At 37.8% G+C, this 24,902-nt stretch overlaps 2 protein-coding genes across 4 annotated transcripts; one reads left to right on the top strand and one right to left on the bottom strand.

Annotated features, from left to right (window-relative positions):
• The first annotated feature begins 1,293 nt into the window (after positions 1–1,293).
• taf4b (TAF4B RNA polymerase II, TATA box binding protein (TBP)-associated factor) lies at positions 1,294–13,661 on the top strand. 3 transcript variants are annotated; one of them, XR_003445571.2, is made up of 15 exons: positions 1,294–2,132; positions 2,224–2,357; positions 2,516–2,833; positions 2,940–3,080; positions 3,671–3,793; positions 3,881–3,970; positions 4,054–4,236; positions 6,052–6,178; positions 7,373–7,475; positions 8,055–8,224; positions 9,323–9,453; positions 10,433–10,558; positions 10,649–10,709; positions 12,690–12,806; positions 13,353–13,661. XR_003445571.2 is itself a non-coding variant. In XM_027179550.2 (15 exons), the coding sequence occupies exons 1-15, from the start codon at positions 1,556–1,558 to the stop codon at positions 13,485–13,487; spliced, it is 2,532 nt and encodes an 843-aa protein (XP_027035351.2). In that variant the 5' UTR covers positions 1,294–1,555; the 3' UTR covers positions 13,488–13,661. The 3 variants fall into 3 exon arrangements, 2 of the variants coding, with proteins under 2 accessions (XP_027035351.2, XP_027035352.2); XM_027179550.2 differs by having other exon boundaries at positions 10,649–10,705; XM_027179551.2 differs by lacking the exons at positions 12,690–12,806; positions 13,353–13,661 and adding an exon at positions 10,843–10,880.
• Positions 13,662–15,553: 1,892 nt separating this feature from the next.
• psma8 (proteasome 20S subunit alpha 8) lies at positions 15,554–19,450 on the bottom strand. Its single transcript, XM_027179553.2, has 7 exons — positions 19,235–19,450; positions 18,639–18,765; positions 18,305–18,429; positions 17,853–17,975; positions 17,052–17,171; positions 16,895–16,957; positions 15,554–15,823 (listed from the first exon to the last, which is right to left on the bottom strand). Exons 1-7 carry the CDS (start codon positions 19,334–19,336, stop codon positions 15,728–15,730), a joined length of 756 nt encoding a protein of 251 aa, XP_027035354.1. The 5' UTR covers positions 19,337–19,450; the 3' UTR covers positions 15,554–15,727.
• Positions 19,451–24,902: the final 5,452 nt, after the last annotated feature.

Raw genomic sequence — 24,902 nt, forward strand, 5'->3', positions numbered from 1 at the left:
ATCACCAAACAGAGAGGATCCACCTTGAGCAGTATTTTTTATTTGTTTTTACTTTTATTTTTCATGGTTCGCACTTTAAATCTTAAGTGGGTGCGACGTTTAAATGATCCCTACCCATATTTGCAATGCCCCATCCACAGGGTCTTGGGTAACTTGTATAGTGTTTATAAAATAACTGACAGAAGATTCAAGATAAACAAGCATTCTTGCAATTTTCACATTCAAATATAAATGTATTTAAAATATATTTGTACATTCTAAATAGATTTGTAGTTTAAAATGTGGTATAGACACTATACGAGAGCTCATGGCCAATATTGACCTGGTCCATACTGTAAAGGCATGAAATATGAAAAGTTTATAAGGATTAAAGATGATTTGGGATTGTAACTCTGCCTTGTATCCTATAACAGCAGGTCCCAAGTGCTTTATTGCATATTTATACAATGATAAACATGAACAAAATACTATGACAATAATCAAATTAGTGTGTTGTTCACATTAACAGATGCATTACCTACTATTAATGTAATTTTGTACATTTTTACTGGAAAGTGTTAACCACAATAATTACTTAATTATTTGTTCATGTACTTCAGTCTATAAAATTTAATTTCTTTTTTGTTTGTTTAGCTAGCAAACTTTAGTTGACTTTATTTAATTTCAGAAAGTACAATGTAATATAATACTATCACATGGAGTAGATGTCACTGATATAGATATCATACCTCAAAGTGATGATATCACAGACCATTACCACATATAGCTGCTGAGCCTCTTCTTAATATTATTAACCCCTCATTATCTTTAGTTCACCTCCCTTAAATCCATCAAGTTGCCAATTAATTACAGTTATGGAGGTAACGAATTACAAGTACTCATTTTGGGGTTATTTGTACTTTAATGAGTATATTTTTAAGTCTGTAAATTCAGTTGTACTTGAGTACAAAGTCATTTACTACTATTTTTAAAATTTAAAGTACCTTTGTAACACCAGTACTTTTACTTGTAAATTTGTAAACTTGTAAAACTATCATTTCAGCAATCTAACAGTACTTGTGCTTGTGTACAGATTTTCCACCACTGTCACTGTTAGTCACAGAGATCACACTTCATTCAGATGTTTGATTTGAACATTAATTGAAGCTCTTTGCCTGAATCTGTATGGTATACTTTGTGCATTGTGCTGTAAAAGTGAGCAGGTGTTCCTAATAAAGTGACCGGCGAGTGTATATGACAATATACATATACAATATACAATATATACGTTGTATTTATATATTAATTTATTGTTTTATGATCAGCAAGTGACTCTGTAACCTACATCCGGGTAAAAGAGTGAAAAAAATGCGGTGAAAGAAGAAAGTTAGCATTGACGCTAATTGGCGAAGAGGCTGTGTTACAGAGCACAGCTGACCGAGGAGGCGGGTTGGGTTTAAACTCCTTACTGAAGGAAGCTAGTAGTCAGGAAACTGTTCACATTGTAACAAGAAGGCGGATTTTAAACCAGATGAGCGTGTGCTACTGACATGGCACAACGCCGTTTGTGTTCTAAATGTCTGTCATGTCTAAAAGCGAAAATGAAAACGACGTTAAAAGACCAGACGATTCGTTAGAAGACGCTTCACCAGCACCGTGTACTCAGGTGTCAGATAAACACAACGCACAAGATGCTACCAGCGCGTCTCAACCTTCAGCCAAGGAGTCAGTGTTTACACAGGAAAGTAAAACTCAGACACTAGGACCACCTGAAGCACTTAAAAACCCTTCTGCTGAAGCTGAAGGTCGACCATCGGGTATGCTGAACAATCCTGTGACCTTCACTGTAACATCTGCCTCCATGACTCCAACACAAAATGCCATAGTGAGCTCTGTGCCTGTGAGATCTGCCACGCCGCTGGTGGTGGGGGCGAGAATGGTGTCGACGGCTGGGGCTAGTGGACAAACCTCAGCATCACATCCTGGAGGACTCACTGTAACGTCTAACCAGATCAGACCTCCACCAGTGACCCAAACTCCGCTTCGAGCAGCGATCGTGGCTTTACCGAGGACTTCACAACAGAATGTAACCGTGCCACGGAGCCCTCAGACAACATCTCTTCAACTACCTGCTAACTTCCAGATTCCACAAGGTTTGTGTTGACGTTTCAGATAGAGCTGCCTTAAAGGCATCTCAGATTTGTAAGTGCTTCATCGTAACTATTGTGCCATTTTTTGGTCTAGGTATGGTTTTAATTCGCAGCGACAGTGGGCAGTTGATGCTGGTTTCCCAGCAGGCTTTGGCTCAAGCACAGGCCCAGGGCTTTGTGCCCAAAACATCAAGTGTCACTACAGCTGTAAGACCACCAGCCTCCCAGGTTTTAAATTTTTTTATTTTCTATATTAATTTTAATATTTTTTTGCAACTCAGTTTAATAAGAGGTTACTTATAAAAAAAAAAGCCATGTATCATGATGTACAAAATAGCATGTATTTTCTTAACTGGTGGTAGAATAAAGCAAAATCTTATTTACAGGCAACAGCTACATCTATCATCAGAGTTTCTGTTCCATCTTCATCTACAACGGTAGCCACCTTGGTAAAGCCTACCTCCTCTACAGTAAAGGCTGTTTTGAAGCCCAGCTCCACCATGGCCACTACCATAATCAAACCTACCACTACAGGAAGCACAATTATTAAATCCCCCTCAGTGTTAGGGACTGGCATTAAGCCAAACACTATCACGGGACCCACCGTCATTAAAGTCACCTCTGCTCAGAAACCTCCGATAAGCAACACAACAGGAACCATAAGCCAAAGGACTATAAATGTTCCCTCTACATCTGTAGTAACGGTAAGTATATACCTGTATAGGTCAGCGTTTTTTGTTTTTTTTGTATGCAGGCACTAATATGGCAGGTATTTAAATACAAAACAATGATTTGTTTGTATTTATTCAGTCTATTGGCAAAGCATCACTTTCTACATCAGTTTCTCAAAGCATCCGCCCAGTTGCCATTGGACCTCGAAATATTTCCCCGAATATTCCCATCAAAGCCAGCAGCAATAGCAAAGTCTCCAATCCAGCTACTGTCACAACCGTGAGTCATTTCTGCATCTTCCTTCTTCTTGTTTTTTGTGAGTATGTGTGTTTGTTGCCTTCACAAATTATTCACATAAATCAAAATGATCAAAAATTTGCTTTTACACCAGACAGTGAGATATGTCACCTAATCTAAACCCAGAACTATCTGTATGAGAACCTGGATGAGAACCTGTGTCTCTTCCAGACCTCACCTGGAGGTTGGGTTGGTGACATAATTTACAGCAAACATACCAATATAGAACTTAATAAATAAATAATGATGGAGTTTCGAGTTCTGCTAGAATGTCAATTCATCTGACCAATCGTTGATTAAGTAGCTTCAGCCATATGTTTTTTTTATTTTGGTTTTCTTGGTACATACATATATACACAACATGCTATTCATTCCTGCTTGAAATGTTTGTGAAAGTTCAGAAATTTCGTGCATGACCTCTGAATACGTTTAGGTACCTTTAAAATTAAAATAATTTTCTTACAAGTAAGTATGTTTTCAATTTTGATTAATTGAATTATTTTTAGTAATCTGTCTTAATTTGATCACGTGTTATTCTTTCATGAAATTAACATGTTTTTTATTGTCAACAGGAGACATTGGAGAATGTAAAGAAATGTAAAAACTTTCTGATCACTCTAATGAAGCTGGCATCGAGTGGGACCCGTTCACCTGACATGGCACAGAATGTCCGAGCTCTAGTCAAAGACCTGCTGGTGTGATATCACATCCTTTTGATTTTTTAGTTCCATTTCTGCATTAGTTTGAACCAGGTTTATGGTGTTATGTTTGTTTCTTATCAGGACGGAAGACTTGAAGCAGAGGAGTTCACTGAAAAACTTTACATGGAGCTGAAATCATCCCCGCAACCATACCTGGTGCCCTTTCTTAAAGTAAGATCTAGGCTTTGTGAGTTTGATATGAAAGGATTTGGGATGAAAGAAAATTTAGTCTGAGGGTTTCTTGACTTTTTCAGAGAAGCCTTCCAGCTGTGCGTCAGCTCACCCCAAACTCTCAGCTCTTCATCCAGCAGAGTGAGCAGACCAAAGCATCATCTTCATCCACAATCAGCAGCAGTGCCCAGAAACTCAGCATTACCTCCTCCACCACGTTCTCTCAGCCTCTCCGAGGCAGTGTATCAGCCAGACCTGCTCAAATGGTAAGCTCACTTGGCACTAAATGTTCAGATATATCATATACTGTTACCTAAATAAGTCTTCAAAATAATTAAAGGCCAAAATGTTATTAAAGTTTTACAGTTTTCATGCACAGCAGTCTCCAGAGCTTACTCAGAATAGTGCAATAAAGAAGAACATCCAGGAAAATTCTTGTTGAATAGAAAGGTCAACTAAGAATGGTCTTGCCTGCCAGAAAGACTTCAGTAAGTTCAGATAATCACTCTGTACATTTTGTGAGCAGAGAAGTATCATGTGCAGAACATCAAAGTTAGTTGAGCTACAATATCTGAAGACCACATCAGGGTCCAGTTCTGTCAGCCCAGAACTGAAAGCTGAGGCTGAAGTGACCACAGACTCACCAAAACTAGACAGCGGAAGACTGAAAAAATGTGGCCTGGTCTAATGAATCTCAGTTTCTGCTGAGGCTCACAGATAGTAGGGTCAGAATTTTGCCTTACTCACCTACTGCACGAATCCAATGCCTCAATCTGCCTTATGTTGACAGCCCTGGTGAAGTTGATGTTACGGTGTGTTTTTTCTTGACGCACTCTGAGCTGTTAATGAACTGTTGGGCTGTTACCAATCATTGCTTGAATTCCATAGTTTATTTCAGAATTGTTGCTGTAATGCTGTATACGTTCATGGCCACAATTTACCTTCTAATGGCATTTTCAGCATGATAACTCACCATGTCACAAAGAAGTAGTGTCTTGAACATGACAATGAGTTCAGTGTTCTTCAGTGGTCTTGTTAGTCACTGGATCTGAATCCAACTCCTTTGGGATGTGGTAGAGCATGAAAGTAACAGCATGAAAGCACATCTGAAAACTCTAAGCATGGAGCAGAATCTCAAAGCAATGTTTCCAAGATCTTGTGGAAAGAACTGAGGCTGTTTTGAGCTGAACTGAGTAAATAAATGATCCACAGCTTGAAACTAAAGGTTTATGTAGAGGCAATAAGTACAATAACATTGAAACTTCAGTGTAATGAGTTTGTCCACATTAGTTAAGTAGTTAGCTGAGGGTTCGCAAGCACAGTACGATGTGTTCTGCTTAACACCGTAATCGTTTCTGTGGTACTGTATGTTGAGCAAATTCTAAAGCTAGCCTCTTAAAATGGTATTAAATGAAAGTACTCTGCTACTGCAGCTCAATAATGCTTTGGAAAGTAAAACATCTACTATTTTATATATATTAGATTATGCTAAATAAATATAATATAAAATATAAGTTATACTAAATATAACTCTTTTCATTGTAAACCTCAAGTGATTTTAAACAAGTGACCAAAAATGATATACTGTATGTTTGTCCTTTTGTCCAAGTTTTTAATTCAGTTATGTTTGAAATAGTGAAATTGAGCCCTTTGCTGAATTGTGACTCATTTTTAGGACATTTTGTCCAATTTATCTTCATTCTCTGGTTTAGTTCCTGCCACCCACACTTCAGTATAATTCACTTAAAGCCACCAGTACCCCATCCGCTCCTGTTATCACATGCTTGATGCAGTCATTTTAAATGTCATTTGTCATCTTTTAATCTAATTCTGTGGATTTTATTGTTTATTGCATTTTGTTTATATTGAAGAATATCTCCAGGAATATTGCCCCTCATTTTTCTTTCCCCAAATGCACACACGCACACAGTTTTTGAGTGTTTGAAAGCTGACATTTACATAGAGCATTCCCTCTTGGTTTCCTGCATTGCCAGTGAGTTGTGGGGATCTTTTCCTTTGTCTAATTCTGCCTGACTGTACGAGCTCTGCTACATTTAAGTTGAAGTTTTGTATTTGAGCAGGTGATCCAGCAAAGCAAAGGAGTGATTGTGGAGCAACGTGTGACCTCTTCATCCCATGTTGTCTTGCCAGTGCAGAACCACACACAGGCCAAGCAGCCAGTCATTCAGACAAACACACAGGCAGCAGGTACAGTAGTAACCCTGTCCTCCTCTTTCTCCTTATCCTCCTCATTCTTTCTTCACCTTATTTTCCTTTTCCACATCTCCAAATACTTCTCCTTATTTTCCTCTTCCTCGTCTCCTTTTATTCTTCTCTTCCTCCTTATTTTCTCTTCCTCTATATTATCTATTCCTTAATCTCTCTTCTGCCTCCTCCTCTTTATTCTTTATTCTCTTTATTTATCCTCCTCCTCTTTATTCTCTGCTCTCTCATTCTCACTTTTGTCCTTATTCTTATTTTCCTTCTTATTCTCCCCTTCCCTCTTATTCTGCTTCTCCTTCTTATTTTTCTTTACTTTTCATTCTCATATTTCTTCTTATTCTCTTTTCCTCCATATTTCCTATTCCTTAAACTCTCTTCTTCCTCCTCCTTATTCTCCTCCTCCTCCTTCTGCTCCTTATTCTCCTTTTCCCCTATTATTCACCATCTCATCTTCATCCTTATTCTTCTCTTCCTCTTCTCCCTTCCAAAAAATAAATAAATAAATAGAAAAAAACTGGACAAAGTCTGGATTTTATATTTTATTTTAATCTACCCGTTGCCAGATCTGGAAATGTGCATAAATAGTTGTAGAGTTACATTACCTATTTTAAATGAATTGTTTATCTTATTCTTTGCACAAACCCAGCCTTCATCATTTTTCGTATTCTTTCTTTTCAAAACACCTTTAATGACATAAAACCAGAAAAAAACATTTCCAAAAAAAGGATTGGATTATTTCATAATAAAAGAGGAATGGACTTTGCACTGGTACTACAGTGGTTGTTAAAGTATGTCTATCAAGGTTTATTGTTATTGTACTCATTAAGTCCATCCTTGCATGACTAAACCTGCAGGTGAGTGGAGCTGCTGAAATGTGCAACACTGATTGTTTGTGTCTAAATGTTTGAAATTCAGTTCATAAAATCCAAAAAGACATGAAAATTTTTTTTCATGAAACAAGCCTTGATCAGATCAGGTTAAATCAATGCTAATGTCATTGTGACAAGTATTACCACATCAGGAATTAATGGGTAATGAATAACATTTTCACTCTGGATCATCAGAGTAAAATGATGGTAGTGCAAGATAGTACTATAACTATAGTGAATTTCTGTAATGCCTATTTGCTGTATTAATTATTTTGACCTTTCTAGTGCAATGTGTTTTTTTTTTTTTAAGGAGATTTTAGGAAGCTTTCACTCCAGGCATGTAAAACCCCCTCTGGACCTACTCAGGCAGCACAAGCACACAATTTCAAGAACAGCACCTCAGGCTTATTCCGGTAATGTCTACTATTCTCCACTCTGGATTTTGTGTTTTGGTTTTGCGGAGTAGAAAAATAACCTAATAATAATCTGTAGCGGTTTAAAAATGCAGTGGACTTTTTATATGCACACAGTACACTGACTAGTTTATGTCGTACTGCACATTATTTTTCTAGTTGCCTCGTAGTCATTCAACAGTGGAAACGGACCACCGTAGGACCGTTATTTGGGTTGTGGCTCACTGGTACGAGTATCATGTCAATGCAGGGTTCAAAACAGACAAACGAAATCAGCTAAGTGTTAGTGTCTAGCATATGAGCATTAGTGTAAGGTGGACCAACAAGGTAGGTGTCCCTAATAATGTCACTGCCTTGTCAGTGTCACTGCTGTACTGAGAATGATCCAAAGCCCAAATAACACCTGGTAAGCGACGGTCCACTGCCAGAGAGAGTGGAGGAGACAAAGAGGTTATAGTCAGTTATAGTATATAATTGTATACTTACAGCTCAAACCTATAAACCTGTTCCAGTTACCAAACAAAAACCTATATAGTGAGACTCATTGTGTATGTATGACCGTGTGCTTTTGTTTGTTAGTGATGACGACGACATAAATGACGTGGCCTCCATGGCGGGTGTAAATGTGAATGAGGAAAACGCTCGCATTTTGTCATTCAGTTCAGAGCTGGTGGGAACAGTGGTGCGCTCATGCAGGGACGAGCCTTTCCTCCAGACCACAGCACTGCAACAGAGAGTGCTTCACATCGGTAACTGTGTCTTACCACCTACTCAATGATGAAAAATGCATTGGTATGGTTGTACCACATATATTTACAGTAACTTTAACATCTGTAAGGTATGTCCTTGTCTTTCACCTCTTTATCTCTCTCTCTCTCTCTCTCTCTCTCTCTCACTCAACCCCCTCTCCTTCTCCATTGTTGGCATTTCTCATGCTTTTAGTCTCCTGACATTCTGTCACATGTTGAACCCTGGTAGTGAAAGACAGAAGGCAGAGACTCTCTCTTTGATCAGTAGGATCTCTGACAAGGCTGTTCTCCTTCATCAGTATGCAAATGGCTGTGGAGTGGCACAAAATTGCCAGATTGGCAAGAATCCCCTGTACTGTGCTGATCAAAATAATAAGGGAGAGAAAGTGAGAAAACCAAGGGAGGTAGGGGAAGGTGGAGTTACCCCGAAGCAGGAGGAGATGGAACACGGGGATGTGGAAATAAAAGAGACAAGCTTGTCCTCGCAGGAGCTGGCTGTGTCAGCAGAAAAGGGAAAATGAGAGTGTTTGCAGATGTCTTTTCACAAAGCGTAACAGAATGCCAAAGCAACAATTATTACCTGTCTCCTTTTGGCATCTTTCCTGGTAATGCTTGCTGAAATTATGTTATAAGGTTAAACCTCTCTAGTGAGTTTTTGGTAATATTTTATAGTGTCTATTAAATCATACGTCATTGAGCAAAAATACTATTTCAAATGCTTGGTTAGCTGAAGTTAGTTATTTAAAAACCTAAAATCCAAACAAGTAAACAAATCAATCCCTTCGTTCCTTCCTCCAAAGAAACATCCCTAAGACATTGAAAGAATATTGATTGATATTTCTACTTTTAATATCTTAATTAGACATGCATCACAATACAGTTAAAGCTAGCCAAATTGTTTGTGTATTCGGTAAATTAAATACAATTTTAAATAAAATATGCAAAGTATTTAACTGGTGGTGTTCTAGATGTTTTGTTTTTTTTTTTACTTCTGAGATCATTTGGTTAGGCAATGTTTTTTCAGAAAGCCATGATATTTGGCGATGATAAAAAAAAAAAAAAGTAAAACATTTGTGCTGTGTGTATGTCTGCACATAGGTAAGTCTCTGGGTGTTGCAGAGGTGAATCCAGATGTGCTTGAGTTGCTTTCTCATGCCACACAGGAAAGACTTCGCAATCTGCTGGAAAAACTCACTGTTATAGCACATCATCATAATATCTCTTACAGGGTATGTATAATCAAACACACATGAACAAAAACACCTCACATAGTTCATACTAACAACCAGAATACCTACATTAGTAACTAGTATAACTCCATAAAGACTGGAATCCTAGAATCTTTCATTTTCTTTACACAATATGTCTAATATTTATGTGCTAACTAATTATAATGCCTCAGACTCTTGCCATATAGTTTTTTTTTTCCCTAGTTTAGTTCCAGTTCTAGTTTAGTAACTCTTTCTCTAAACCGTGAGCAGTTTCACTGTGATGCTACGATCAACATGCATCACTGGGGAAATGAGATCTCAGAGTGATGAGAAGTGATGGTCAAATGTAGTGTCATCAGAGAACCATAGATCCTTTTCCACATGTTTGTTGAGTCTCTAATATCCATATGATTTCCTAAGTTTGGTTTTTCACTTTGGAAATGTTTGGAATGTCTGGGCTGCAGTTGTCCTGTGAATAACTTTTCCCATCTGAGGTTTCAAGCTCTACGACTGCTTCAGAGATCCTCTTGACCTTTTGGTTATTCTCTGCTTAGCTAAGTGAGGATTTAAACATTTTCAGACCTTTTGTTGTTTGGGGTTTTAAGCATATGCTTATGTATTGAGACTTGCACACATGTAGACTCCACTCAGTTTGATCTGTGATCAATTTTTTGGGTTTCACAGCACAACATTTATTATGGGCTTAAATGCATATGTGATCACACCATTTTTTTAAATAAATACTATTATAATCTATTCTGTTTTCCCCCACTTCAATAATAAAGGCTGTTTTGTGCAGATTTATGACAAAACCCAAGTGCAGTATATTTCAGTTCAACATCACAAATGTAGAAAAGATCAAGGGGGTGAATACTTATGCCCAGTGGATGTAATACAAAACAAACACCAGAAGAGTATCCCTGTTGGTTTTTAGTCAAAATCTGAATGACTAGGTGTTGAATGCTGTTAAAGATTGCATGCCCATTTCTGGAGTTAGGATGATTGGTGGAACATTCAGACCAGTGACACTCGAGCCCAGCTAAAGTTCTTGGAACAGCTGGAAAAAGTGGAGAAACAAAGAAGAGAAGAAGAGGAGAAGGAAACCCTGTTGCGCATTGCTAAGGTAAATGTGTGGGAGTGTACTGTAGACACATGAATAATCACTGACCGTGAGCAGGACAGCCATTTCGTGTCTTGTCTATTTTCTTTTCAGAGTCGCTCGAGCTGCGAGGACCCTGAACAGCTTCGGCTCCGACAGAGAGCGAAAGAGGTTGGTGAGTGAATGTTTGTGTGTGTGTATGTATCCCACATGTTTCAATTATGTTGTGTTAGAGCTGTCAGAGTTCCCTAGAACACATTCCCCAGAAATACTAGACTACACTAGAGGGATTTTTTTTCTTTTTTCAGATTGGAACCTAATTTTAATTTGAGTTTAATTGGAGCAGAAACTGAAGCCTGAGGCTGTACATGGAGCAAAGCGAAGGCTCCTTAGACCTGTGTGCGTGTGTGTGTGCATGCACGTGTGTGTAGGATAAGAAATTATTAAAAATAAACTTTTTTTTTACCTTCAAGTCTGTTGCCAGTAACAATTCAACAGTATTAATCCTTTGTATAATTATCGTTTAAAATAAATAATTTTTTAAAAATAATTTTAAATAAATTAAAAAAATAATAATTATAATTAAATAAATAAAATATAAATAATGTATCCTTATACAAAATGTATAAAAACATTTTTTTTTCTTTTAGATTTGTTGTAATATTTTTTAAAGGTGCAATTGAAATTGGCACCAGCTAGTTTGATAAAAGTAAACCATAAAAACCTTGGTCATTTTTTCAGTTTTTTCATTATTGCACTCATTTGACAAGTGCATGTAACCATAACTTCCAATGTTTAAAGTGTAATTTCAAATAAAATTGATATTTAAATTGTTGCTGGCTTCTTTTATCTGCTAGAAGAGGACAAATAAGAAACTTAGATAGTAACACTAGCCTACTACTGCAGAGTTAAATGCAGGTAAAGAAGTGATTCCAGTCAGATACATTAATCAGATTCAGGCCCTCTGTATGACTGATCAGTGTGTCTTCACTATTTTTTGCTTCATGAGTATGTGCTTGTACTTACATAAGGTAGCCAAATTCAGCATGGGAACCTAGACAGCAGATCATTATAGATATTTTGCTAAGCCTGAATTAACATAATTGGCCCTGATCTCTGAGCATGAAGGATGGCGTTATTATACACTACATGGCCAAACGTATGTGGACACCTGCCCAGTGAACATCCCATGCCAAAACCATGGGCATCAATATTGAGCTGTTTCCCTTTTGCTGCTATAACAGCCTCCACTCTTCATCACTAGACAACTGATGGAAGGTCGTGAGTTCGAATCCCAGCACTGCCAAACTGCCACTGGTGGGCCCTTGAGTTATACAACTGAGTATACAAATGAGATAAATGTACACGGCTCTGGTGAAGGTCATCTGCCAAATCTGGTCAATGTAAAAATGAGAAGGCTTTCCATTTTGGAGCGTATAGCTGTGGGGATTTGTCCATTCAGCCACAAGAACCAAAGAGACACTGATGTCCAGTCACACAGTTTATTTTCCAATTCGTCCCTAAGATCACCTTATGACCAGAAACTAGATGGGTTGAGCTCCAGGCTCTCTGCTGACCGTGTTCTTCAACAAAAACCTTGCTAAACCATGTCTTCATGGTTTGTGCAATGTTTCAACTAGAACACTTAGTTCCAGTGAAGGAAATCTTAATGTTGGCACATTCAAAGACATTTCAGGACAATTCTGCATTTGAAAAATTTGTGGCCAAATTTGAGAGAGATTCACATGTGTATGTGATAGTCAGGTGTCTACAAACCTTTGGCAGTATAATGCATCTCCTTGTAGAAAGTGATGAGATGAAAGGAGAAGGAAAGTTTACACTTTAGTGTCATGAATAGCTTAGATGTTGAACTGCATGTTTCATCATGTCTCAACAGAGGGTGAGTTAAAATCCATGAATCAAGCTGCATCTGTTGGCTTCATGAGCAAGATGCTAACTTCTATGGATTAAAACACTGGAAAAATGTGAAATCAGAAAAAAGACAAGAATGGAGTTGGGAGGGGAAAAGGGCAAAGTGTACCATACGATGTATATGTGAAGCATAATAGATGTAGTGACATGACTTGGCTGGCAATGGAACTGGCTCAGATCAGCACATGGCCTTTATTATAACGAGATTACTGCACTCAAACAGATGCAGCAGCAAGAGCTAGCTCAGATGGAGCACAGAGATGCTAACCTGGCAGCACTGGCAGCTCTGGGGCCTCGGAAGAGGAAACCTGTGGAAGCTTCAGGCTCAGGGACTAATCAGGTATAGACCTCCACACAAGCCTCTCTGTGTCTGAGAGAACGTGACTGTATGTCATTACATAATCATGTGTCATGATATCCAGCTTTGATATGTTTTATTCTATCTGATTTTGATAAGTGAGGGAAGGATTTTGGAACCATACACATGTTCTGGCATGTAGTTGAGCTGATCTTCAATTTGATTTGTTCTGTTTCTCTGTTATGTTTTAATGGGGGGTTTGTATTATCTTTCCAGAACATTATATGGTTGCACTATGATCCACTTTTGAAGATAGATATAATAAAGGCTCACATTTTTGCATTGAGAAATAACCAGATCTTCTCTATCTGAGCAAGTTTTTAGTGAATTTTTATGTATCTCTTTAAGAGCTACTAGTATGGTATAGGAGAATCTAATGTACTGTGTGAGAAAAAAATACAAAAGAACTCAGTATTTAATGAATCCTTGGTCTAAAATTCATCTTCTCTAAAAAGATTAGAATTGTAGTGCATTTCTGTGTTTGAGATTAAAAGTAGCAGGAAGTTCACAGTCTCTGTTTTTCCTCAGGTTCTGAGTTTACGTGCTCAGAGAACGTCTCAAAGGCCTCCAACACGTGTCACTTTCAGAGATTTGATCTTCTGCATGGAACAGGACCGTGCACTTAGACACTCTCTTACACTGTATGATGCTTTCCTACGTTAAAAATCTTTGTTTCTTTCCAAGATTACTTGGAATTGCGTGTCTTTCGGCTTACTTTGGAAATGAGCACTACCTCATTTCTGGATTAACGGTTCTTTGGTTTCTTTGGTTAGTTGTTACAGTATTGATTGAAATGTTTTGCACTTGTTATTTGAGGTATTAAAACACTTGAGCATTGCTCTTGTATCGTGTTTGTGTTGAGAATGATGGCCAGGATTGACCATGTTTGGGGAAAATTTGGTTTGTTTTTTTCTGAATAATATTGAAACTACCTGATTATACATCTAATGTTAACTAATGTTAATTCAATCTCATATTTACATTCTCACTATAATTCAATTGAGTAAATGGATGAGGAGTTGGCAATGGAGTTTTGGAACAAGCTCGAGGACATCGCCTACAGCACCAATCCTGTACAGAACAGGATACTGCCTCAGGAGCCAATCAGTATAGGGTAATGCTGCAGGCATAGGAACTGACCAATCAGGGTAGGATACAGCCTCAGGGTTAAGGGACAACCAATAAGAAGTGGATGCCACTTCAGACCCTAAAGCTGGCCTACAGGAGCTACACACAGCCACAGGGCCAAACGAAGAACAACCAGGTCAACATCACTGGAGGAAAACACTAGCAAAGTAAAAGAAATCACCTCAGCGCACACAGCAATACGACATTGTCTAATACTTAGTGAACAAAATTCAATGTCACTTTGAGCTTGAGAATAAGACCAGGCCCTCACAACAGGATAGTATGCAAGTGCTGACTCTAAACAGAAAAATGGAAATGAAACCAGCTTATTATTAGGACAGTAAAACAGTTTGATAAAAGCGATGTGTCTGACCTTGCCTGCAAGAGATTAAAGCTTTTCTGAGACCCAGCCGGCTGGTTATTCTATTACCTCTTAATAAGCAGAACTGTCACACTGGGAGCTGTGTACATTGTGCCTAGAGCACTTCCAGTCCCATCTACTGTGTGTATGTCTCGGTGCATTCACACACAGCTGAGCCGCTGCCCTACAGTAACCCTCACACATTCCCAACCACTAAAGACCACTCATTTAATTACTCAGCCTGCATGCTGGATGTCTTTGTCGCTTACTTGTACAGGCTGTATTTAACTGGCCATGCCTTTTCACATTTCACAAAGCTGTAGTTCAACAATTTGTGTGATGGAAAAAGTAAACCAAAAAATTGCCAATTTAGAATCCATTCATGTGTTCTTATACAGAAAAAGAGCAAACAAGCATTTTCAGGAGGTCAGAAGAAAAGAGCAATAGAAGTTACCCTGTACTTTTTAACTGACTTTTCAAAAAAAGAACCATTTAGTATTACATTTAAACAACTGTGAAAGACTGTGAACTGAATCTTCACACAATCAGAAAGAAGTGAATTTGCAACACATCATTGAAATTCCTTTCAGAAAAGAAATGAAGCTCACAATGAAAGTCCTGTTCTGTGCAGCAGAGATTCCTGCGTATTTTTAACTGCATGAACACCCAGCAAATCTCTAACGTGTGCTTTGAAACGAAACTTTTAAGATATTTAATTATTGACTACATCTTCATACCAGCTTTAGAGTTCCTTGTCATCTGTGTCCCGATTTGTACCACAAGATCAAAGGCAAGCGGAAAGAGGAAGCTCTGGGGTTCTAGCCATCTCCTGAGACATTAAATGTAGGATGACAATGCCAGTTTCTCTCCCATTATTAATAAAGTCTGTGTTCATAAATCCTTAAACAGCAACTTTTAACACTGTTTGATGGACATGTTCTCAAATATCCTCCAAGATCTATCCATCCATCCATCTGTGATTATGCTTTTACATGATATAGGATAAAAATAATTTCAATGTAAGCCACTGATCCACTCAAGAGTATACAAACCACAATACTCTATTTGGGTAATTTAGATTGAGCACTTCCATAGAAACTCCTCAGCTATAATATGGAGCTCAGGGAAGAACGTTTGGTTCGTACATAATAACCAATTAAAGTGTAGCTTCAAATTTAAAATAAATTTCATCTACAAAAAATTCTCATTAAAGAGAAAAGAAAGGCATTTCAAACAATGGTGCTGTAATGAAAGAGGATTTATTACGTAAATAATCAATCACGTTATTGTAGACGGTGCAAAAGTGGATAAGAAATGAGGCCGGATGAGGCAAACTGAGGACCAAATGCTTGTGCCAATATAAAAAGCAGAAAAACAAACGAATGATTATAGCGTATTGAAGTTGAGTGAGTGTTTATGAAGACTTCTTCTGCTTCTTCTTTTCAGCTTCCTCCTCTTTCTCCTTCTCGATTTCGGCAACCAGTGTCTCGATCTCTTTGGACTCTAGGATCTGTTAAATATGGCGAGCAGAAAAATGTTCATTAAGTATATATTGTAAAAGTGAATAAACTGCGATAACTACTAACAACCCAAGAGAACACTTTAAAGAAATTCTGTCTGCTTCAATATACATCGTTCTTAGGGAGAGGGATGTGGTAGCTTATTGGTTAGGGTGTTAGACTACTTATCGGAAGGTCATGGGTCCGTACCCCAGGACCAAGCTGCCACTGCTGGGCCCCTGAGCAAGGCCCTTAACCTTCAATTGCTCAGTTGTAAGTCACTCTGAATAAGTTTGTCTGCTAAATGCTTTAAATGTAAATATCTAAATGAGGGAGTGCACTATGAAGATCAGATGTGTTTACTGAAGCAGGACAAGTTATTGTGCTGCCCAGTACCTTGCTTTGCTTCCATAAAAACACCAACAAGTGTATAAAGTGGAGGCTAACATGTATGGTGTGGTGTGAAATGAAACCCACACGTATATGATTATCATTCAAGCCCCAGCACCACCAAGCTGCCACCCTCAGGCCTTTAACCCTTTCTCTTCCAGAGTTGCTACAGCATTGCTGACCCATTGCAGCAACCACATCTTCCTGGGATTTTAATGTACTGTAAATGCTACATCCAATATGTTTTAGTAAAAACAAAACGCTTTTGCTGATGTTTCAGCTGTGAGGCATGCTGTTCTTGCATCACACACTACATTAACTGTGAGAGAAAATCTGCTCGTCCTCGGTGTCTGAGCTGAGTCGGAGTTGTCCAGCTCTTAACAGGTGTGAAAATCCTAGAGAGATTTTGGTTCTAATGACGAACACAGAGATTCGAGCAAAAAAGAGATATTAACCTAAAGAGATCTAGAAAGAAAAACCTACAAACGTTACCAAAGATCTTACTCTTAAAAAGGGGAGGCTTAATAAACATTAACAGCAATGCTCATGAATCCAGTTAGTGATCCAGAGTTTAGTCGTTTAGATGAAGGTACGTTTCTTAGGATTATGTTTTTATATATCGTTTGCTAAAGCAGTTAGAAGAAAAATGTGGATGTATACATTTAACCAACAAGAAATCGAGAGCATGTTACCTTTAGAGGCTGGCTTCTCCTGATCACAGCCAACTCAATATTCTTTCCTCCCGTCTGGACAACCTGACGAACATTGTTCAAAAGGCAATAAACACACCGAACCAATCTGATAATGTCTGGGGGTAAAATGTGCCTGTGTTTTGAATGTATTCATTACCTCTAGCAAGGCTTTAATTGCCAGTTTTATAGCATCGTTGTCGCTAGCAATGGCTTCATCTGTGTAGTTCTTCTCAAGAAACTCGCGCACAGTTTTGGCGCTGCGTCCGATCGCGTTTGCCTAGTAACACAGTAAGAATTGAATGATACTTATTATTAAGATCAAACCACAAACCCTCACAGTTTGTACTAATGTTAGCATGGCTGGCTACCGCAATATGGACGAAATGAGATGTCAATCTCTACTGGAATGACAACTTTCAGGTGTGTTTAAAATCATGACTGTAGAAAACATTGTGTGTGTGGCATCTGCAGGCAAAATGCAGCTGGATCCTCTTTCAGGATAAATCATAACAGCACTGGGTTGTTTTAGACAATCGTTGTCTAAAGCATCAAGGTCAACACTCTTGTGTCTGTGTGTATTCTCTACGCTATGTAGGTGAAGGAGTTATTTAATTTGGCTTGTGTGTCACTTCATATTTATAACACAGTAAATCTGGATGACCACTTGAGTTGAGTTCCTAAACATCTGGTGAAAATTTAAAAAGTCAAACTGAAAGAGGAACATGCTTCAGTTAGAGTGTTTTGTTCATACATTTCCTAGGCGTGCCAATAATTATTAAGAAGCGCATATATTTTGGGACGCCTGCGTTGAACCAAATAAAGATTATATGGAAAAATCACGCACTATGTAGCAGGACACTGATTTCCTCTAGCAGCACAATGCAACACACGATTAGATGGCACGACATTCCTGTTAAGTAGTTTATTATTTACTTTTATATATTAGTGTCTCTCTAACCTTCCACGCGTGGTACGTTCCTGAAGGATCGGTCTGATACAGACGTGGAGTCCCGTCATAGTCAAAACCCACAATCAGGGCTGAGATGCCAAATGGCCGCCTTCCATTGCTCTGTGTATAACGCTGGTGAAAGAGAACACATTCATTCGAAAAGTTTGGATTGTGTCAGAGAAATAGCCGTTTCCTCTGGTTTAAGCAATAGGGCTGTTGGAAATACAACATCTGCATTAATATAATGCCTAATTTATATATGATTGTTTAAATACACAAATGCATTTAGTAAAGGTACTTAACATACTACACAGACAATAATGTGTGTGCCACAAAGCCAGAAAATATATATACACTGGTGTATGTGTGTAAACTTATCTAGAAAGCACAACTTTTGTAATCGTTTGCCTTCTCATTAGATATGAAAGTGATTTAGTGATTCAGTACCCAAGACCTGGTACCTGTTTAAGCGTAGCAATGTAACGTGTGATGTATTCTACAGTAACAGGGTCTTCTACTGTAAGTCTGTGACTCTGGCACTCCACTCTTGCTCTGTTAATGACGATCCTTGCATCAGCCGTGAGACCTGGACAAGAACAAACCATGCATAACCGCTTTTCATGTATTACATTCTCCTTCAAACTTCACGTGTTGGAAAAAAAAAATGTTCAGCTTCTTTAATTAAACCCAAGCAATAACAGAAATATATTATGTAATAATATAACCTACAACAAATAGGATATCAGATTATGAACATGCTGGTTCATGCAAACACGGTGCCTGAAACAAGCGTACCTGCAAAGGCCATGCACACATGCTCGTCGAGGGCACAGATCTTCCGAACCGTTCTCTCCTCTTGCAACTTGGCTACAGACTTCTTTTCTACACCCAGAACTACGATGTCTTTGCCCCGGATTCCAACCTGTATGAGGAAACAAAATAAAGGAAACCTTCAAGACAAGCAAGCAAAAACTTTATACTTTATAACATGCCTTTAAAAAAAAGTATTTTAGCATATCGTTGTGTTTAAAGAATCAGCACATGATTCTAATTTTAATGACAGAACAAGTGACAGAAAGGATTAGGATTAAATTTGTAATGTCGCCCTCCACAGGCCATGTGTATATTGCACAAAAACTCCGTGTATCGTCATATAACAAAACAAAATGACATTTTTATATTAATAGCTACGAAGATTATACATAATAGTTCACAGTTAAACGCATGAGGAGTTAAATGAGCTATTGTAAGGTTTATAAATACGGTAATTAGTCCCTCCTGTAACAGTAGTTTGGCCTGTAAGCGAGAACATGCAAGTCACGATTAGCCGAGTTCTCATTCAAAGGCGCTAAAGTTAGCCACATTAGCTCAGTGGCTAGTCAGACACTTACAGCAGTGGAGCCTTTCTTCACCGCTTCTTGAGCATATTCCACTTGAAAAAGATGACCGTCAGGAGAGAAAACAGTTATAGCTCGATCATATCTAGCTGCCATTTTTATTTATCTGTTGTTGTTGTTTTTTGTAAACTAGATCAGAAACGGACCGAAGCGTTAGCTTAGCAGCACACACCAACTTCCACAACCAACGTTTGAGCTAGAAAAATTTCAACGCGCATGCGTGTTACAGCTAAAGCGTTGCATTCTGGGAGTCGAGAGTATTGATGCGTTTACGGCGCCGCCATCTTAGTAGAGTCTACGTAACTGTGGGGTATATGGGGTTCTGTGAATTACATAACTGTACACAGGAGCGGTTCTAGACCTTTTTTAGGGCGGCTTCAGCCCCCCTATGTGTGATCTCAGCCACCCTAAAACTATAAGGATAATTTTTACTTTCATAAATAAACAATAAAAATTCCGTTAAAATGCAGGACATGTCATTGATGGGAAAGAAAATTATTTATCAGTTTGATCCAAGAGCGATTTTTTTACTTTGCTTTTACGCGCGCGCGTTGTAGTTTTTCAAAAGTTCGTCTTCAGATGTCTGCTTTATTTGAACGGAGAAGCACAGGTACGCGAAGCGTGCACGTGCAGTCAGAGCTGGAAGCGTTTGTATATAACGTTAATCGGCAGAAGGACGCAAAGACGGCAACCAGATATGGGGTAAGAATTGTTTCGTTATTCTGAATAAATACACTATGATCCACAAATAAATATGAAGAGCTTCACAAATATTTTTACAAATTTCACAAAAATAAATGAAATTCACAAATAAATAAAATGGGATTTGCAAATAAAAAAATATTTAGAAATTGTATTTATTTGCGAATTGCTTCCTGCTCATTTGTCCGATTCTCACCAAATTTAAAACGATTAGACAACGTAAATTTTTTGGTCAAAAAAATGCTCAAAATGGTAAGCCGGCGGGTCAACGAACTTTTGGGCGAAAATGGACCCCAAATCCGATTCTCACCAAATTCACTATACGTGTCAGGAAACTCAATACTAACTTGGGGTGAAGTTTTTTTTTAGCCTATTATGCATAGTTTCTGCGATATGGCATTTCAAAATCGTCGCCGACACTGAACTGGGGTGTGAAAAGCATTCCAGCTAAAATCTCAGCTCTGGAGCATGATAGGTGCACATTAATTATACCAAAATGCTAGTTTTGACCCCCCTTTTCACATAGTGAAAATTTAAAAAGATCAGACAACGTAAATTTTTTGGTCAAAAAAATGCTCAAAATGCTAACCCGGCGGGTCAACGAACTTTTGGGCGAAAATGGACCCCAAATCCGATTCTCACCAAATTCACTATACGTGTCAGGAAACTCAATACTAACTTGGGGTGAAGTTTTTTTTTAGCCTATTATGCATAGTTTCTGCGATATGGCATTTCAAAATCGTCGCCAACACTGAACTGGGGTGTGAAAAGCATTCCAGCTAATTTCTCCGCTCTGGAGCATGATAGAGGCACATTAATTATACCGAAGTGTTAGTTTTAACCTCCCTTTTCACATAGTGAAAATTTAAAAAGATCAGACAACGTAAATTTTTTGGTCAAAAAAATGCTCAAAATGCTAACCCGGCGGGTCAACGAACTTTTGGGCAAAAATGGACCCCAAATCCGATTCTCGCCAAATTCACTATACGTGTCAGGAAACTCAATACTAACTTGGGGTGAAGTTTTTTTTTTAGCCTATTATGCATAGTTTCTGCGATATGGCATTTCAAAATCGTCGCCGACACTGAACTGGGGTGTGAAAAGCATTGCAGCTAAAATCTCAGCTCTGGAGCATGATAGAGGCACACAAATTATACCAAAATGCTAGTTTTGACCCCCCTTTTCACATAGTGAAAATTTAAAAAGATCAGACGACGTAAATTTTTTGGTCAAAAAAACGCTCAAAATGCTAACGCGGCGGGTCAACGAACTTTTGGGCGAAAATGGACCCCAAATCCTATTCTCACCAAATTCACTATACGTGTCAGGAAACTCAGCTCTGGCGCATGATAGATGCACATAGCACATACCATCTAGAGTAAATAATAGCACATTAAAGACTTGTAGTATGTTCTTTAGGGTCAAATAAATATTTAGCAACTTGTTTTGGAGTGGTGTGTGCCTCTTTTCAAAAGTTATTGAACTGGATTCTCTGCCACTGGAGAACCCCATAGAATAGAGTGATGATGGACATTGAACATATAGAGTAAATAATAGCACATTAAAAACTTGTAGTATATTCTTTAGGGTCAAATAAATATTTAGACACTTGTTTTGGAGTGGTGTGTGCCTCTTTTCAAAAGTTATTGAACTGGATGCTCTGCCAATGGAGAACCCCATAGAATAGAGTGATGATGGAAATTGAACATCTAAAGTAAATAATAGCACATAACATCTAGAGTAAATAATAGCACATTAAAGACTTGTAGTATGTTCTTTAGGGTCAAATAAATATTTAGCAACTTGTTTTGGAGTGGTGTGTGCCTCTTTTCAAAAGTTATTGAACTGGATGCTCTGCCAATGGAGAACCCCATAGAATAGAGTGATGATGGAAATTGAACATCTAGAGTAAATAATAGCACATTAAAGACTTGTAGTATGTTCTTTAGGGTCAAATAAATATTTAGCAACTTGTTTTGGAGTGGTGTGTGCCTCTTTTCAAAAGTTATTGAACTGGATGCTCTGCCAATGGAGAACCCCATAGAATAGAGTGATGATGGAAATTGAACATCTAGAGTAAATAATAGCACATTAAAGACTTGTAGTATGTTCTTTAGGGTCAAATAAATATTTAGCAACTTGTTTTGGAGTGGTGTGTGCCTCTTTTCAAAAGTTATTGAACTGGATGCTCTGCCAATGGAGAACCCCATAGAATAGAGTGATGATGGAAATTGAACATCTAGAGTAAATAATAGCACATTAAAGACTTGTAGTATGTTCTTTAGGGTCAAATAAATATTTAGCAACTTGTTTTGGAGTGGTGTGTGCCTCTTTTCAAAAGTTATTGAACTGGATGCTCTGCCAATGGAGAACCCCATAGAATAGAGTGATGATGGAAATTGAACATCTAGAGTAAATAATAGCACATTAAAGACTTGTAGTATGTTCTTTAGGGTCAAATAAATATTTAGCAACTTGTTTTGGAGTGGTGTGTGCCTCTTTTCAAAAGTTATTGAACTGGATGCTCTGCCAATGGAGAACCCCATAGAATAGAGTGATGATGGAAATTGAACATCTAGAGTAAATAATAGCACATTAAAGACTTGTAGTATGTTCTTTAGGGTCAAATAAATATTTAGCAACTTGTTTTGGAGTGGTGTGTGCCTCTTTTCAAAAGTTATTGAACTGGATGCTCTGCCAATGGAGAACCCCATAGAATAGAGTGATGATGGAAATTGAACATCTAGAGTAAATAATAGCACATTAAAGACTTGTAGTATGTTCTTTAGGGTCAAATAAATATTTAGCAACTTGTTTTGGAGTGGTGTGTGCCTCTTTTCAAAAGTTATTGAACTGGATGCTCTGCCAATGGAGAACCCCATAGAATAGAGTGATGATGGAAATTGAACATCTAGAGTAAATAATAGCACATTAAAGACTTGTAGTATGTTCTTTAGGGTCAAATAAATATTTAGCAACTTGTTTTGGAGTGGTGTGTGCCTCTTTTCAAAAGTTATTGAACTGGATGCTCTGCCAATGGAGAACCCCATAGAATAGAGTGATGATGGAAATTGAACATCTAGAGTAAATAATAGCACATTAAAGACTTGTAGTATGTTCTTTAGGGTCAAATAAATATTTAGCAACTTGTTTTGGAGTGGTGTGTGCCTCTTTTCAAAAGTTATTGAACTGGATGCTCTGCCAATGGAGAACCCCATAGAATAGAGTGATGATGGAAATTGAACATCTAGAGTAAATAATAGCACATTAAAGACTTGTAGTATGTTCTTTAGGGTCAAATAAATATTTAGCAACTTGTTTTGGAGTGGTGTGTGCCTCTTTTCAAAAGTTATTGAACTGGATGCTCTGCCAATGGAGAACCCCATAGAATAGAGTGATGATGGAAATTGAACATCTAGAGTAAATAATAGCACATTAAAGACTTGTAGTATGTTCTTTAGGGTCAAATAAATATTTAGCAACTTGTTTTGGAGTGGTGTGTGCCTCTTTTCAAAAGTTATTGAACTGGATGCTCTGCCAATGGAGAACCCCATAGAATAGAGTGATGATGGAAATTGAACATCTAGAGTAAATAATAGCACATTAAAGACTTGTAGTATGTTCTTTAGGGTCAAATAAATATTTAGCAACTTGTTTTGGAGTGGTGTGTGCCTCTTTTCAAAAGTTATTGAACTGGATGCTCTGCCAATGGAGAACCCCATAGAATAGAGTGATGATGGAAATTGAACATCTAGAGTAAATAATAGCACATTAAAGACTTGTAGTATGTTCTTTAGGGTCAAATAAATATTTAGCAACTTGTTTTGGAGTGGTGTGTGCCTCTTTTCAAAAGTTATTGAACTGGATGCTCTGCCAATGGAGAACCCCATAGAATAGAGTGATGATGGAAATTGAACATCTAGAGTAAATAATAGCACATTAAAGACTTGTAGTATGTTCTTTAGGGTCAAATAAATATTTAGCAACTTGTTTTGGAGTGGTGTGTGCCTCTTTTCAAAAGTTATTGAACTGGATGCTCTGCCAATGGAGAACCCCATAGAATAGAGTGATGATGGAAATTGAACATCTAGAGTAAATAATAGCACATTAAAGACTTGTAGTATGTTCTTTAGGGTCAAATAAATATTTAGCAACTTGTTTTGGAGTGGTGTGTGCCTCTTTTCAAAAGTTATTGAACTGGATGCTCTGCCAATGGAGAACCCCATAGAATAGAGTGATGATGGAAATTGAACATCTAGAGTAAATAATAGCACATTAAAGACTTGTAGTATGTTCTTTAGGGTCAAATAAATATTTAGCAACTTGTTTTGGAGTGGTGTGTGCCTCTTTTCAAAAGTTATTGAACTGGATGCTCTGCCAATGGAGAACCCCATAGAATAGAGTGATGATGGAAATTGAACATCTAGAGTAAATAATAGCACATTAAAGACTTGTAGTATGTTCTTTAGGGTCAAATAAATATTTAGCAACTTGTTTTGGAGTGGTGTGTGCCTCTTTTCAAAAGTTATTGAACTGGATGCTCTGCCAATGGAGAACCCCATAGAATAGAGTGATGATGGAAATTGAACATCTAGAGTAAATAATAGCACATTAAAGACTTGTAGTATGTTCTTTAGGGTCAAATAAATATTTAGCAACTTGTTTTGGAGTGGTGTGTGCCTCTTTTCAAAAGTTATTGAACTGGATGCTCTGCCACTGGAGAACCCCATAGAATAGAGTGATGATGGAAATTGAACATCTAGAGTAAATAATAGCACATTAAAGACTTGTAGTATGTTCTTTAGGGTCAAATAAATATTTAGCAACTTGTTTTGGAGTGGTGTGTGCCTCTTTTCAAAAGTTATTGAACTGGATGCTCTGCCAATGGAGAACCCCATAGAATAGAGTGATGATGGAAATTGAACATCTAGAGTAAATAATAGCACATTAAAGACTTGTA

Source organism: Tachysurus fulvidraco, chromosome 16 (assembly GCF_022655615.1).
Source record: "Tachysurus fulvidraco isolate hzauxx_2018 chromosome 16, HZAU_PFXX_2.0, whole genome shotgun sequence".
Taxonomy (NCBI): domain Eukaryota; kingdom Metazoa; phylum Chordata; class Actinopteri; order Siluriformes; family Bagridae; genus Tachysurus; species Tachysurus fulvidraco.

Excerpts from the sequence above, each read along its gene's own strand:
- taf4b (XM_027179550.2), top strand. The coding sequence starts at position 1,556 with ATGTCTGTCATGTCTAAAAGCGAAAATGAAAACGACGTTAAAAGACCA. Across the intron at positions 4,237-6,051 it reads CAGCCAGACCTGCTCAAATG|GTGATCCAGCAAAGCAAAGG; the intron begins GTAAGCTCACTT and ends GTATTTGAGCAG. Across the intron at positions 8,225-9,322 it reads ACAGAGAGTGCTTCACATCG|GTAAGTCTCTGGGTGTTGCA; the intron begins GTAACTGTGTCT and ends GTCTGCACATAG.
- psma8 (XM_027179553.2), bottom strand. The coding sequence starts at position 19,336 with ATGGCAGCTAGATATGATCGAGCTATAACTGTTTTCTCTCCTGACGGT. Across the intron at positions 18,766-19,234 it reads TGAAGAAAGGCTCCACTGCT|GTTGGAATCCGGGGCAAAGA; the intron begins GTAAGTGTCTGA and ends TTCCTCATACAG. Across the intron at positions 18,430-18,638 it reads TGTGTGCATGGCCTTTGCAG|GTCTCACGGCTGATGCAAGG; the intron begins GTACGCTTGTTT and ends GTTCTTGTCCAG.